The 14,973-nt window shown below is 32.7% G+C and overlaps 3 protein-coding genes across 6 annotated transcripts; 2 read left to right on the plus strand and 1 right to left on the minus strand.

Annotated features, from left to right (window-relative positions):
- Nucleotides 1-1,101: 1,101 nt before the first annotated feature.
- Nucleotides 1,102-4,173, minus strand: LOC110994769 (acetylcholinesterase). 2 transcript variants are annotated; one of them, XM_045628356.1, is made up of 4 exons: nucleotides 4,023-4,173; nucleotides 3,560-3,787; nucleotides 1,986-3,265; nucleotides 1,102-1,566 (listed from the first exon to the last, which is right to left on the minus strand). In XM_045628356.1, exons 2-4 carry the CDS (start codon nucleotides 3,728-3,730, stop codon nucleotides 1,383-1,385), a joined length of 1,635 nt encoding a protein of 544 aa, XP_045484312.1. In that variant the 5' UTR covers nucleotides 3,731-3,787; nucleotides 4,023-4,173; the 3' UTR covers nucleotides 1,102-1,382. The 2 variants fall into 2 exon arrangements, with proteins under 2 accessions (XP_045484312.1, XP_045484310.1); XM_045628354.1 differs by lacking the exon at nucleotides 4,023-4,173 and having other exon boundaries at nucleotides 3,560-3,945.
- Nucleotides 4,174-4,883: 710 nt separating this feature from the next.
- On the plus strand, nucleotides 4,884-7,790 carry LOC110994770 (acetylcholinesterase). Of its 2 annotated transcripts, none has more exons than XM_022261609.2 (4): nucleotides 4,884-5,030; nucleotides 5,470-5,743; nucleotides 5,821-7,094; nucleotides 7,303-7,790. In XM_022261609.2, the coding sequence occupies exons 2-4, from the start codon at nucleotides 5,567-5,569 to the stop codon at nucleotides 7,472-7,474; spliced, it is 1,623 nt and encodes a 540-aa protein (XP_022117301.2). In that variant the 5' UTR covers nucleotides 4,884-5,030; nucleotides 5,470-5,566; the 3' UTR covers nucleotides 7,475-7,790. The 2 variants fall into 2 exon arrangements, with proteins under 2 accessions (XP_022117301.2, XP_045485524.1); XM_045629568.1 differs by lacking the exon at nucleotides 4,884-5,030 and adding an exon at nucleotides 5,097-5,254.
- A 185-nt stretch (nucleotides 7,791-7,975) lies between these two features.
- Nucleotides 7,976-10,837, plus strand: LOC110994786 (esterase FE4). 2 transcript variants are annotated; one of them, XM_045630209.1, is made up of 4 exons: nucleotides 7,976-8,752; nucleotides 8,822-8,999; nucleotides 9,076-10,349; nucleotides 10,653-10,837. In XM_045630209.1, exons 2-4 carry the CDS (start codon nucleotides 8,826-8,828, stop codon nucleotides 10,822-10,824), a joined length of 1,620 nt encoding a protein of 539 aa, XP_045486165.1. In that variant the 5' UTR covers nucleotides 7,976-8,752; nucleotides 8,822-8,825; the 3' UTR covers nucleotides 10,825-10,837. The 2 variants fall into 2 exon arrangements, with proteins under 2 accessions (XP_045486165.1, XP_022117329.2); XM_022261637.2 differs by having other exon boundaries at nucleotides 7,976-8,999.
- The last annotated feature ends 4,136 nt before the right edge of the window (nucleotides 10,838-14,973 follow it).

A 14,973-nucleotide genomic window follows, 5' to 3' on the forward strand; every position in this document is an offset into this window, starting at 1 on the left:
TACAATTAACTACTAACTAAAAACTATTAATTTACAAAATAAGATTGTAAATTAATTTACTAATGGCAACATAATACATTATTACATAATTTAATATTGCTATTCTCGTTTAATAGCTACATGAATAATTTTCATAATAATTTGATTTTATCAGTTAAATGAAAACAACCAATAGTTTATTTAAATATCAAACACAATACATCTTCGCACATAAGCCGAGCCCCATAAAGATTAACCGCACTATTCAATACGCAGCTTAAAATCCCGGGAACGCATCGAAAAACGCCGTAAATCCGGGGAAATGCCAGTAATCCGGGCCGAGTAGTGTTTAACATAATCCGGATATATCCTGGTATCTCCATGCACGCCTGTTAATGCTGTACGACCTACCAGTTATTTACCGCGTGATTTAAACTTTTGGGTAATTAAATACACTGCAATAGATTTGGTACCGATAATCCAGTACAAAATCGATAAACCCGTTTGTGTTATAATAATTACGTGTGAGCAAAGTCCAAGGTCTCGTAATATTACGAAATGATTACAGACATCTTACTATTTTGCCTTCGAATATCCGTTGTAGGTAAAAAATGATAATTACTACGAGATGTTATCTGTTCAATTATACGTAGGTATGTCAAGCAAGTTCCGAAAATTCCAATTGAAATGCGTACAGCGTGAGATGAAACGACTTAAGTATGTGCCTCTATTTACGGCAGCTCAGAACTCGGTCATCCATCAAAAGAGGCGAAAATTAAACTCGCTAAGTCGGTCATTGAGCGGGTCCCATTCACCGGCCCAATATCGGCTCAGCCGGGCTCCTTCGCCTTGAAATGAATAGATGGGACACTGATTTGGGCCAATATCCTCACATTTTGTGAGACAAATTTGTTCTATTATGTCAAACTTTAATAATGCTTGTTTGTTTATATTGGAGGTAAAGTGATTACTATAATATTTTAGTAAAGTGAACTAGGATAATACATTTTTTTATAAAAAATAAATTTTACAATATATTTTTTATAAGAAAATTATGAAAAGGTATTTTAAATTTCCGCAATAATATTTAGGTATAAATGTGAAAATAAAACAAATACGTGATTTATTTTGTATTAAACCCCATATTATATTTCCTATTGAATGTTATATACATTTAGAATGTTTACATACATTGAACTCCGTTGAATAAAAAGAAAATTTAGAAAACTTATCATAACTATAAATACATTTTCGTATTGTGCAATACAAACAAAAGCCATATTATATATACATAATATATTTATATTATTATTTAATAAATCACAGGAAAGCATTCTGCGTAAACAGTCATATACATGTGATAAAATGTGTGCATACAATACATCATTTAATGAGTTTTTTATTTATAAATCACGGGTTTGTTTTCTTCTGTACTTAGCATAGATTCTTCTTAAATATTTAATAGATTCACTGGTCCCCATTGGCACTATACTAAATTGTGAGTCGATCACTAACGAATGTGGAGAGGCCTTCGTAGATGGATGCCATTTTAATGGAAGAAGTTCTGTAGTTTCTGGTGTTGGCTCTCTGTAAACGAATATACATATTAGTATTAGATATGTAAAGAAACTTTTCTTTTAAATGTTTACCTTTTTTAATTACAATGCAGCAAAGATTCTTGACAACTTAAATTATTTAGTATTTTTTTATATTTTATTAATCATAAAAGTTAGTTAGAAATATATTTTACGCTTATTAACTAGTTGATTAAATAACAATTACTGTAATATTTTTATAACATTGCATACATTAAAATTTTTATCAAAATCAGTAAAGCGGGAAGCTGTAACTTTAGTGACCTTAGGCGTGCTGTTTTTTGTTCGCAAACATTTTCCTCTTGTGTCTTTTTTAAGAAAATAATATTATTTCCAGTAATATTTATGTAATTCTCAAGAGCACGACTTGTATGTTTTGAAATAAATGCCACAAAATACAACACAACTTACCCGTATTTTGCAAAGTTAGTCCACATAGTTGTCATCTTTTCAATCATCTGATTCTCAAATAAATTGGGGATGAGATATTGACTAAAGATATAAAATAGTTCATCTGCATGTGTCGCTCCTGGAGCACTAGAGAACGGTTCACCGAGTGATTTCTTTAGAAAATTCCTGTTGCCACTATAATTAAAAATATAACTATACACTGGTTCGTTGTTGGTCATTAAATAAAGCTCTGTTTCTTGTATTGTTGGATAAGAAAAGAATATTTCGCCGTGAAACTTTGCTAGATTCAGAAAGTTAGACGAAGACATGTTATTATCGATCATATAAATTTCCTTTAACATATTCCCTACTTCACAGCGCTCCTTATCCGATGTAATTAATAAATCTTTAGGCAGAGATTTTATAACATCTATTTTCGGTACTACCGTGTTGTTTTCCATAGCTGCAAATAAATATCCTTCATTGCTGTTCATGCCAATCATCACTGGCACTTTATTATATTTTCCCTTAGACAGTATATCATGAGGATGTTCTGTGAGAAATGGTTCTTCACCATCGATTTCTTCTTCTACGCAAGGCACGTAAAGCAATTCAGAGAATATTACATTACCTTCTTTTCTAGGAACTCTTGTAACAACTAGTTCTGCATCAGTTTTATTCATTAAAATATTGTACAACTCGAAAGCATCCTCGGTGCTATGAAGCATTACTTTTGTTAGTAAGCTTGCCATATATACAGGTCGGTATTGTAAGGCCCAAGGTGACAGAGATGATCCACTTTGTAATATAGCTCTATGAAAGAGACCTTTCGACATATGTGAAAGAATATGAAACGAAACCGAAGAAGATCCAGCACTTTCACCAAACAAAGTAACATTATCTGGGTTTCCACCAAATGCCTTTATATTTCGCCTCACCCATTGCAAGGCCGCCACCTGATCTTTCATACCGGCATTGCCGGGCGCTTCTTTGATACCCAAACAAATGAAACCTTGAATGTTTAGTCTATAATTTATCGTGACGAGAATGACGCCCTTGTTAATAAGATTATTGGGTCCATATATGAAGCTACTTCCGGAACCGTCGAAAAATCCACCTCCGTGAATATAAACCATTACTGGTAAATTGGTGCCTTCATCTACCATAACTGGGGTGTAAACGTTAAGTGTCAAACAGTCTTCCTGGCCAACAACAAGGTTAGTGCCGATTCTTTGGTGGCATCGAATATTTTCGTTAATCGCTTCAAATATACCGTCCCAAGTTGGTTCAGGACCAGGTTTCTGCAATAGTTAAAACTTACAGGTAATTATAGTATTAAATAATAATCATGCTTATAATGCAACCCTATGTAATTACGATAAACAAAGTAGACTAGGAATAGTATTATTGTTAATTTTAGTTTTTTTTATATAAATAACTTACTCTTTATAAATCGAGATTTTAATTCTTTACAAAAACATCTATTATATATTTTGTAATAACCATACAGCTTAGTTTGGATATAAAACAAGCCTACAAAAGATTTGTTAAAACGCCGTTTACCCGCGTAATTTTTTAAAATTAAATACACTCACCCTAAATCTCTGCGTGATTTCAGCGTATGGTATGCCGTTGTAGTGCAAATACGTGCCGTCTGGAGACACAGATCCTCGTAAAATCCCTGAAGAAATACGCAGATTCAGTGTGGGCTGGCGCACAAAGCCTGCCAGCCACATTGACCACAGCACTAGCCACCGCCATCCCATTTTGTACCACACTTTGAGAAAAGCTCACATCTCATGCCGTGGTGTTCCAAGTGTCAGCTGCGTAAGATAAATATAATAACATCAGAACCTAATACGTCATTAAATGATGGCCGTCGCAGTGCAGGAGGAAATTGAGTTAAGACTCGTTACTAGTTACGAGAGCGTTAGTGAGGATTATAACTATGTATAACTTGCTATAAATAAAAACATTGGAAATTATATTACTCAAACACTATCTTGTCACGTAATTGTTAGGCACATTAACACAAAAAAATTACAGAAGACAACTTACCTGAGTAATAAATGTATCATGATATACTATCATTTAATATTACAGTTTATCATTCACAACCTTGTGACTTTATCTGTAACCATTTGATTTGATATCTCGACAAACTAGAAGCGACTTATTTAAAAAAATATTATGTATTTTACTGTTACGTAAAGTATACGTACGTGTTCACGGCATAATAAAACTGTACTGTATAATGTTTATAACTACGTAAATGCATATAGCATTGAACTCTAACGCGCATGTTAATCACGGTTGTTCAAGATACAAGTACTAGATATTAGAGATACAATTACTCAATTGAGCACCATTATAATAAAATATAGTTTATCAATAATTTATAAAAGCAATCAATTCATTTGAATAGGTCTTTGAATAATTTCAAAAAAGTAATAAAACATTTTAGCAACATAAAATGAATTCTACTGACTGAGACTGCTATTTCTACACAGAAGGCGCGTACTTTGCTACACGAATATTTTAAAGAGGAAAGATTCCTATTTTGTCCAGGCAGCATAATTTGTAGTGCAATAAATAACTTAAAGGCAATTCCTTATTATTATTATTTTTATTCATCTAACAAAAACTTGATAAGTTACAAATCAAACAATTTAGTATAAATTACAAAATAATAGCAATCGCAACATTGAAAATAACGCGCGAGAATTAAATTCACTTGTTTGACAATAATTACGAATATTCGAAGAATCAACTTTCATATTTAACTGTAACTTGAGGAACTGGGTAATGGTGGGATAAGCAAATGAATAAGATCTCTATTCCTTACTTATTAAAGTACATAATAAGAAAGCCATGTTGTTTGTGTGATTTCTCTCTTAGCGTGTACAGTCAAAGATATCTTCACTCTTCGTATTTATGACATCGACGAAACTAGACGCGGTGTCATTATTTGCAATTTCACATATTTGCTAATTGCATACCTAAGTTTCGGTATATCAAGCCATAATAATAATAAAATATTTAGCTGATAGTGATAAAAACCAGTCGGTAAGTGATTAATGTTTGCTATAAATAGTGATTTGATAACCAATTAAACAGCACGACTGACGAATAACAAACGGCTAAAACACACGAAATTGCCAAGAAATTTCATGACTATGTCTGTTTTAACAGATATTCCGGAATTTAATTAAGGACTGTTTTGGTGACGTAAAGAAATATGTCAACACACAGCATTGTTTAATGTTTAATTGTTTACCAACTCTCACGAGGTTGTCACATCATTATTTATCTATAAATTACGAATATTTAAATTTTTATATAATATTTTTTAAACATTAAATTTTTTTATAAACTGTAAAAAACCTAATGTTTTATTATTTTTGTGGAGTTTAAATTTTAGTGCATTAAGTTTTAAAACTTACAATTTGGTTTTATTATTTTTTAATTACCTTATTATAAACTTTTAAACGATTACTTGTTTCAGGGCAACTACATAAAAGATATCTTTAAAAGGCAGGTGCCTAAGTCCTCTTCCAACACAGTGAGATGTAGCTTGCAGATTAAATCGCTCGATCACCAGTATGGGCGTGCAGTGGCGTTGGGTTGTACTTTCTTCGTTGTGGCTAGCACAGCTCGTAAAGCAGCCCACGCCCATAATTAGCGTATCCTCTGGTCTGCTGCGTGGCAGAGTCTCAACAGACGGTACACATCTTCGCTACAATGGAATTCCATATGCTTTGATCCCGGATAGGTTCCAGGTACCCAAGACACAAAATAATTTTCATTGCAAATTATTAAATATTCCACGACATAAAATTATAAATTACTATTTCAGAATCCTCAACCAGCTCAAAAATGGGAGGGAGTACTTGACGCGGTGAATGAAAATATTAGATGTGCACAAAGATTCTCAAAAGCTTGGATTACCGGATATGAAGATTGCCTCACATTAAATGTTTATACACCTCTACATTTAAATAGGAAAGCCTATCCCGTTATGGTTTACATCCACGGTGGAGGCTTCCGAGATGGATCTGGGTCACCATTTTTATATGGACCCGAATATCTTGTCAAAAATGGCGTTATTTTAGTTACTTTAAACTATAGACTAGAAGTGCTCGGCTTCCTATGTTTAGGTATCAAAGAAGCTCCTGGAAACATGGGACTGAAAGACCAGGTAGAAGCTCTTCGTTGGGTGAAGCAAAATATTAAACAATTTAATGGAGACCCAGATAACATTACTTTATTTGGAGAAAGTGCTGGATCAGCGTCAGTTTTATATCATATCGTGTCACCAATGTCTAAAAACTTATATAATAGAGCAATAATGCAAAGTGGTTCAGCTATTTCACCGTGGAGCATGCAATTGGAGCCTATAAAAACAGCTTTCAAACTTGCCGAGCAAATGGGGTATAAACCAAAAGATGTTTACGAAGTTTTGCAAATATTTAAGAAGAAAACAATCGTCGAACTGTTAGGAACTCGTGTACCCAGACGCGAAGGAGATACAATACTGTCAGAAAATATTTTTGTCCCATGTATTGAAGAAGTTATAAACGGCATGGAGCAAATGATAACGGACAGCCCATATAATATAATACGAAATGGTAGTTTTAATAAGGTACCTATTATGATGGGCTTTAATAGCGCTGAAGGATTCATGTTTGTTGGAAAAGAAAATGATACAACTATATCCAAGTTCAATGTCTTCGATTCTTTGCCAAGAGACTTGGAGTTTCCAACTGCGTTAGATAAAATTACGATTTCGGAGAAGTTAACAAAAGTATATTTCGGAAATAAGGAAAATACAAAAGATTTAAATTTATTAGCAAAATATGAAGGAGATGCGGGTATAGTTTATCCTGTGATATTTACTGCTGACCTTTTGATTAGAAATATGGATAAACCTGTCTTCGTATATAAGTTTGCACGTGATGGCTGGATGAACTTATTGAAGTTGCTTTATGGTTTCGTGAGATATTCTGGTGCAACACATGCCGATGAATTATTTTATTTATTTAAACCAGAAGTAACATTACCTATGTCGTTTTTAGAACAGAACGTTATACACAAAATGACAACTATGTGGACAAACTTCGCTAAATTTGAGTAAGATTCTTTATTTTCTTACTTACTTCCCTTGATCACGCTAGTATTAGATTTAATTTGTTAGGCCCGAAACGTCTATATTTTACTTCCAATATTGCAAAGCAATCAGTTGGATTTTTGTTTTATTGTATTTGAACATTTAGAAAATAAGTAGCATACGGCAATACATTTTGATAACTGAAAACTTAATTTAAAACGCTTTTTACAGAAACCCTATCCCGCGGATAAACAAAGAATTCTTAATCAAATGGGAACCTATAAATCCAATAAAGCCAGAACTATTGGTCATTGATACTGAATTTTCAATAGAAACTCTTTGGAACGATGAAGGAATATTACTCTGGAACCAAACTTACAAGGAATTTAGACGAAAAAATTAATTAAACGTTTTTCTTTAAGTATTGTTACTTTAATGCTAGAGAGAACATGGCTGTGACATCCAAGAACGAGAAAAGGGTCTACTTAATAAGATATTTTTCTGGTTTATGTTTATGGAGCCATATTAATTGTGTCTTAAATGTTTTTACTGTCTTTAATCAATTTATAATTTCTCGTATTTATTTATTTATTAATTGATAAAATTAGAATGATAAAAATTAATATCACTGCCGATTTATTTTATGCCGATTTGACGATTGACGATTATTGTTTATACAACTATACGTACGTATATTTTGTAATTTTTTGTAAAAAATTTGTTGTAATCTGTAAATTAAAAAACATCTACTGTTAACATATCTTGTTATTCTGTGACCGTATATAAAAATAACACAGAATTAGTATACAATTTTTTTTATAAGTTGATGTGTGATTTCTATACATAATATAAGTTAATCCTGTATTGATTATTATATTTCATTGGTAAGAAATATAATAATCAATACAGGATTAACTTATTCACAACCAATTAAAGGTTGACATTTCAGATTACCCGCAGGTAATGTTAATAACAAGGTTCTTTAAACTATTTCGATTATCTCTTTATCAGAAAATGGTGCAAACTATTATATTTAAACGCATTTAGTTTTCCAGCATACTTCTCAGGTAGAAGGATCTTCTTGGCTTCTTCTTCTATTGGTGCCTCTCCATTACTGGTGGTTTACGACATTCTCGTGAAACTTAGTAATAATATAGTAATCAAGTTGGTAGTGTGTATAACTAAACCGTTACAATATATTTTTTTTAATTTTTTTCCGTAAAAGGTTTGCAATATCCGAGTTAAGATAATTGTTTTGCAATATACATGGCGTATTCTATAATTATTTGTAAAGACCGCAATTTTCCGTAATTTCAATATCATTGAAGTGCTTGCCGTGAACTTAACCAATTGAAAATTTATTTTTTATTATCTGACGCACAGAATCAGAGCGCGTTTTGCTAATTAATATCAGTGATATTTTACATCGAGAAAATGTTTTATTTAAATTATATTATTATGTTAAAGTGAACGAATTAATGAATAGAATATCAATGAGATTTATATAATAGTATTAATAGTCTATAGTGTTAAGACAATCCCACCTTACAAACACAAAGCAACCAGACCCTACAATTAAGCCAGCCGGCATATATAAGGCAAGATTTATCTCCACTCGGTCAATAATGTTCTTATTACATACAGAAATAGCGCATATTTATATGACAGCGTAACTATTCAGGTAAGAGAACAATAAGCTATTGTAACGTTTTATTTCACATTATATAATGACACACTTGTGATTACTTAGAGAAATGATAAAATTAAGAAGAATCCTGATAGCATTGATGGCGGTAGCCATCTCAGAAGCCCATTTTCCGACGCTACCAATTCGAATCTCCAGTGGCCTTCTTCGTGGTACTGTTGCTCTGGATAATTCGCATGTTAGATATCACGGTATACCTTACGCTATCGCTAATAGATTTGAGGTTGGTAGAAAATAAAATACTAAGTATACCGGCTTTATTTTCGCCAAACTCTATAGAATAACAACCTGTATTTCAGAGTCCAAAACCAGCACCGAAATGGGAAGGTATTCTAGATGCTATCAATGAATTCAGTCGATGTCCACAACGATTTTTAAATTTTGTTATAGGAAATGAGGACTGTCTTACTCTTAATGTTTACGCTCCAATAAAGCGAAGGAATCGGCCTTACCCCGTGATGGTATTTATACACGGCGGAGGCTTTAGAGATGGATCTGGATCACCTTACATATACGGACCAGAATTTTTAGTCAACCATAATATGATTCTGGTCACATTGAATTATCGTCTTGAAGTTTTGGGTTTTCTTTGCTTGGGCATAAAGGAAGCTCAAGGAAATATGGGCTTAAAAGATCAAGTAGAAGCTCTCCGATTGGTGAGAAAAAATATCATAGCTTTTGGAGGTGATCCCGATAATGTTACAATATTTGGTGAGAGTGCAGGTTCCGCTTCTGTGCTCTATCATATATTATCACCGATGTCCAAAGGTTTATTTCATAAAGCTATATTAGAAAGTGGTTCTGCCATGTCATTTTGGGCGACACAGTTTAACCCTAAGGATATAGCATTTCACCTTGCACAACAATTGAAATACAACTCAACGGATGTATATGAAGTTTTAGATATTTTCAAAAAGAAAACTGCAGTTGAGTTACTTAGCACGAGGATTCCTAGATCTAATGGAGATATAATACAATCGGAAAATATATTTGTCCCGTGTATTGAGACTTCGATTCCTGGAACTGAAACGTTTTTAACAGATAGTCCCTATGTTGTACTTAATAGCGGCAAATTTAATAAAGTGCCCCTAATAATTGGATTTAATAACGCCGAAGGATATATGTTTGTGGGAAAGGAGAATAAAACAACTAAGGCCATGTTTAACTTCCTTGACTCGCTACCACGAGATTTACAATTTCCGGATAATAGTGCAAGGTTAGAGACCGCAGAAAAACTAAAAAACATATATTCTTCCAACGAAAATAATTCAGAAGTCAGTGAAGACAGCTTAGTTAAATATGAAGGTGATGCTGGGATTAGATTTCCTGTGGTATCCACAACGGATTTGTTGATAAGAAATTCTGGGAAACCAGTATTTTCTTACAAGTTTTCATACAGCGGTTCATTAAATTTAGTAAAGATATTATACGGATTTGGTACAAGCCCTGGGGCATCACACGGCGACGAGATTCCTTATTTATTTAAAGTAGAAGGTTTTTGGCCAATAGCAACATTGGAGATGAAAATGATTGAGAAAATGACAACTATGTGGAGCAATTTTGCAAAATATAGGTAAACTATCTTTAAGCTATGTGATATATTTTTTTCGTGTAGAAACCAATACATGTCTAGGTATGAATACTAAAATTAGTCATCAGATCATTCTAAAGACATTATTTAGTGAGTCGACATGCAAAAAACATTAGTAATTTACGTAAGACTATAACTGTTTATATGATTACTGTAATACTGTTGTAAGTTGATTACTGATGTACTGTTTATATAATGAATATCAACAATGGAATTAAATTTTGATAGATAATTATGTGGCTCCTCAATGATATTATAAAATGTATAATTAATTTTGTTAAACAGTAATCCAATCCCATTCACGACGGCGCTGCTACCTGTAAAGTGGGAACCGTCGAGCCCCAAGGAACCCAAGCAGTTAGTCATTAATACGCACCTGTCTACCGCGCCTTTATGGGAAGATGAGGCTTTGTTACTATGGAATGAAACCTACTCCAAATACAGAAAATTAAATTAATATACACTAATGAAGCAAATGAATTTTAATTATTGTTTTCCTATCCTATCTTCACATAACAAAAAATGAAGGTCCCCGGGCGCGCCTGTTTGTATAAATGTGATATGATTATAAACTATAAAAAAAAACTATCAAGGTTTCTGAACGGTTTTTTGCGAAAGATCACGCTATGAAAAATTATGATTACCTAGGCTGGAAAATGACGATTTTTTGACTTACCTAATTACATGTTTCAGTTTAGTGAACAACCCCAGCATAGGTCCCCCAAACACTATCAAGTAACTTTTTCGTTAATTTTCGCCTGTGGCACGACTTGGCTGGTTCGGCTGGATTCAGCCATTGCGATTATAGTGCATAATCCACTTTTCATCACACGTAATGATTCGATTTAAAATCCCTTTCCTAGTTGAGTAATGTAACGCAGCAATCGACTCGCGTTTGTCGATTTGATGCGCTCAATTCGTGAGAAACCCACCTTTATGCATTTCTATTTTCTCAATTTGCTTCAAATGGAATAATAGTTTCATCACTAACACCGCAGCCTGCAGCTAACTCAGACGTAGTTTGCGATGGATCCGCTTCCACAACAGCCTTAAATTATTCGTTATCAACTTTGGTCTTCGGTTGTCCAGGGGCTTGTTCTGCTGGTCGAACCAAAACCCCAGTGTGTTTTCTTTCACGACTCACTACCATACACATCATTAATCCTTCGTTGCGGGAGCAATGATGCCACTAGTATTGCTTGTAGCGGCGACCCTGCATTGGGTTGTCTCTCTCCTTAAAATATGGCGAGGGAGCGGGTGCTACTTGTGGGGACTGGTCGTATTCAAATAATATGAATGTTAGTTATATCCTGCTGATAGATGATCTTTGACAATCTGAGACAAATATTTTTTTAAGTTATATTCTTATTTATTACTTAAGATGTCATGTGGAATATTGTGTAATGGTTGCAGCTCCTTACAAACGTTGTCAAAGACAAAAAACTTGGCGATTAAAAAGAGTGGTGGAGAGTTTATTGCCAGTTCTTTTCTTCCGTTCTACGCCCTTGATTTGAGAACTGGCAGTAAATGTAAAATTTAAGGTATATTTATTTGTACAATGTACACTACATTGTGTTAATATTTGATTTTTGAGTTTGACTTTGACGGCGGATCTCGTACTCGTTAAAACGCGACATTCATGTTTTAAATTTTATAAATACACGCATAGAAAAAATAATAAAGGTGAACCTGAAATGATCAATGGTTTTCTAAAAACAAATGCACGAGTAAATAGCTGTAAAAATTGAATTTGCAATTCCTAACTAAAGAGGAGATATTTGAGATCCGAGTGGCCAGTACGACAAAACGTCAATTTCATATGTAAGGTATCTATATATAATTATTATATATACTGCAAATAAATAAATAAATCTTTATGAGAAAAGATGCTATTTTTATTTTTAAAGTACTTATTGTAACTATGAAGAATAGAGAATATTCACCAATGAACCATAAAATAAAATACAAAAAATCACGATCGCTGAATGATGCGTAAGATATAGTTCCAGGGAAAAATACATAAAAATACAAAACAATTCCAAAGAAAACAACAATTTCGGTGAATTTGGAAAGAACAATTTATTGACGCAGGTTCGTTGGAGCGCCATGATCTTGAATCAAGGTTAATTGATTAATTCGTATATTAATGTCATATATGTATAAAATTGGGTATTTTATATTAGGTAACGGCAATTTAAGAAACAAAAGAAGAGAGAAAGTCCTTTTAGCTTCCCATTGGATCTGTCGTTAAGTTACTTATATTTGATGATACAGTTAGGTTTATTCTAAAATTAGGTCAAATCAAATCAAAAATCATTTATTCATGTAGGTAACATAATGTACTTAAGAACGTCAAAAAAAAGAAATATATACATCAAATGCTTCTAATTTTATGATCCAACTGTTGGAAACTGTTGAAAAGACACATTGACCTGTTTCTCGGTCATGACATTGTAGTTTTTTATATTAAATTTATTTGCAATGGTAAATTGATATCTTATTTTATCAGATTTTTTTGTTTATTATAAGCATATTGTTATTACCTATGGACACTCTCACTGACAGAAGACTCGCGGACATGCTGCCAGCCTTTTAAGAATTGGTACACTATTTACTTGAAGGATCCTAAGTCAAATTGGTTCGAAAATACTTCAACTTAAATATAAACTATTTGTGCACTTTGCGAGTTTTACAACATGTTGCCAATCTTCAGTTAAGCAAGGCGGAAGCAGTGCAATTATAAAACGTGCTATTATCATTTCCGTCGGATCTCTGCTCCATTTGTATTATTAAAATGATGTAAAATTCAAAATCACTCCACTGATCAAAGGATAATCTAGTATAATATCTTATGTGTTTATATATCATAATATACTTTTTCAAGATTTTATTGAGTACTTTTTGCTCGATTGTCTTAGCAGGGATATAAAAATGACCTTTTCGTAAATAAACGCAGTTTTTTAATATTATTACGTCCTAGTATTATAATATTATTTTAGGTGGCTTTAAATAATATATAATATCAAAGTAAAAAACTGTAAATGGCGTCTGCAGAATTGATTACGTAAAACGTTAATAATTTTCCAGAGGTTGATAGGAAATTATTGTAAGTTATTTTAAATATATGAATTTTACATTAGCCTTACACGATAAATATATATTTCTGATGTTTTAAACTAGAAAATGACGCTTAAACTGTTTTGTAGAAGGCGCTTAGCTATTGTCAAACCACAATTCGTGTAGTATCAAACATAGGTGACGTCATTTATTGACGTTCATAAGTGTATCTACATGTTTACCTATATGAATAAAGACATTTTTGATTTGATATATTAAACTGAGTTGATACTATGAGCAAAAAAATGATACAAATAACATTACGTATCGCCTTTTGTTTTATGAGATCTACCAATTATCTTTATGAATGTTGTCATACAGGAAAACTCAGTTGCTTAGAACAAAGTTGCAAAAACCCAGAGCAGATGAGGTGATTTATTTTTTAGTTTAAACTTAATTAAATTATCGTAGTTTAAAACGATAATTTATATTCAGAGAATCTCTGAAGGTAAAATAAGTATATGATTTTATATTAAAAGGAAAATGTTTGAATATTACAACAGCGAACTTGAAGATTTTTCGGCGCATACCGAATGAATCAGTTTGAATAGACTTTTTTTCACACAATTCACACTCATTAAACACATACTAAAATTAACATAAAATAACATAAAATAGCTTAATCTCGTTTTATTTAATATAAATTATTTTATATGCATATGCAACCCTGCGGGGTCTAACTATGAGAATAAAATATTTCAGCGGTTAGTAAGAGTGAAAGAAAAGGGACAATAATAACATTGTCACGAATGTGGCTCTCTCACACACCCCTGCCGCTCATCGCCCGCCATCTTACCGCTTCAATTTAGTAATAGATTCGATATATTAAACATAATGTAGCTAAGTTGTACGTCTTACATGCAACAGATATTGCCAACAACTACAAACGTTACAAGAAATTATTCTTAATTGATTGTATATATACAACATTTTTGACATAGCTATATGGGCTCAACTTAAATATTTTTAAATCAATTGAATCGATAAAAACTGAAATCCTTCTATAGTGATATTATTAAAGAACAAATCTGTACCTACCCCTATGTAGGGTTCATACCTACGTACCCTACATATTGCCAGTTCTCAAATCAAGGGCGTATAACGGAAGAGAAGAACTGGCAATAAACTCTCCGTCACTCTTTTTAATCGACAATTTTTTTCTTTTACACAACGTTTGTGAGGAGATGCGTTTGTGACCATTACACCATGTTCCATATGACATCTTGAGTAATAAAGAATAATAAAAGCAAATATTTGTCCTCTATCAGCAGGAGGCATGGTGAAATATCAGCACGCAAGTACCTACTAATGTAAAAAATAACATCATGGACATGTAATCAAAGACCATTACTATTTTTATAAATTTTTATTATGTAGTACTCCAATAAAGACAATTGAAATGTTTATTCTATTATTACTGAGGTTGCAATATATTAAAGTAACCAACTATCTTATCAACATTCGCAGAACCCTGAACGCGTAACCTCGC

This window comes from Pieris rapae, chromosome 1, assembly GCF_905147795.1.
Source record: "Pieris rapae chromosome 1, ilPieRapa1.1, whole genome shotgun sequence".
Classification (NCBI taxonomy): domain Eukaryota; kingdom Metazoa; phylum Arthropoda; class Insecta; order Lepidoptera; family Pieridae; genus Pieris; species Pieris rapae.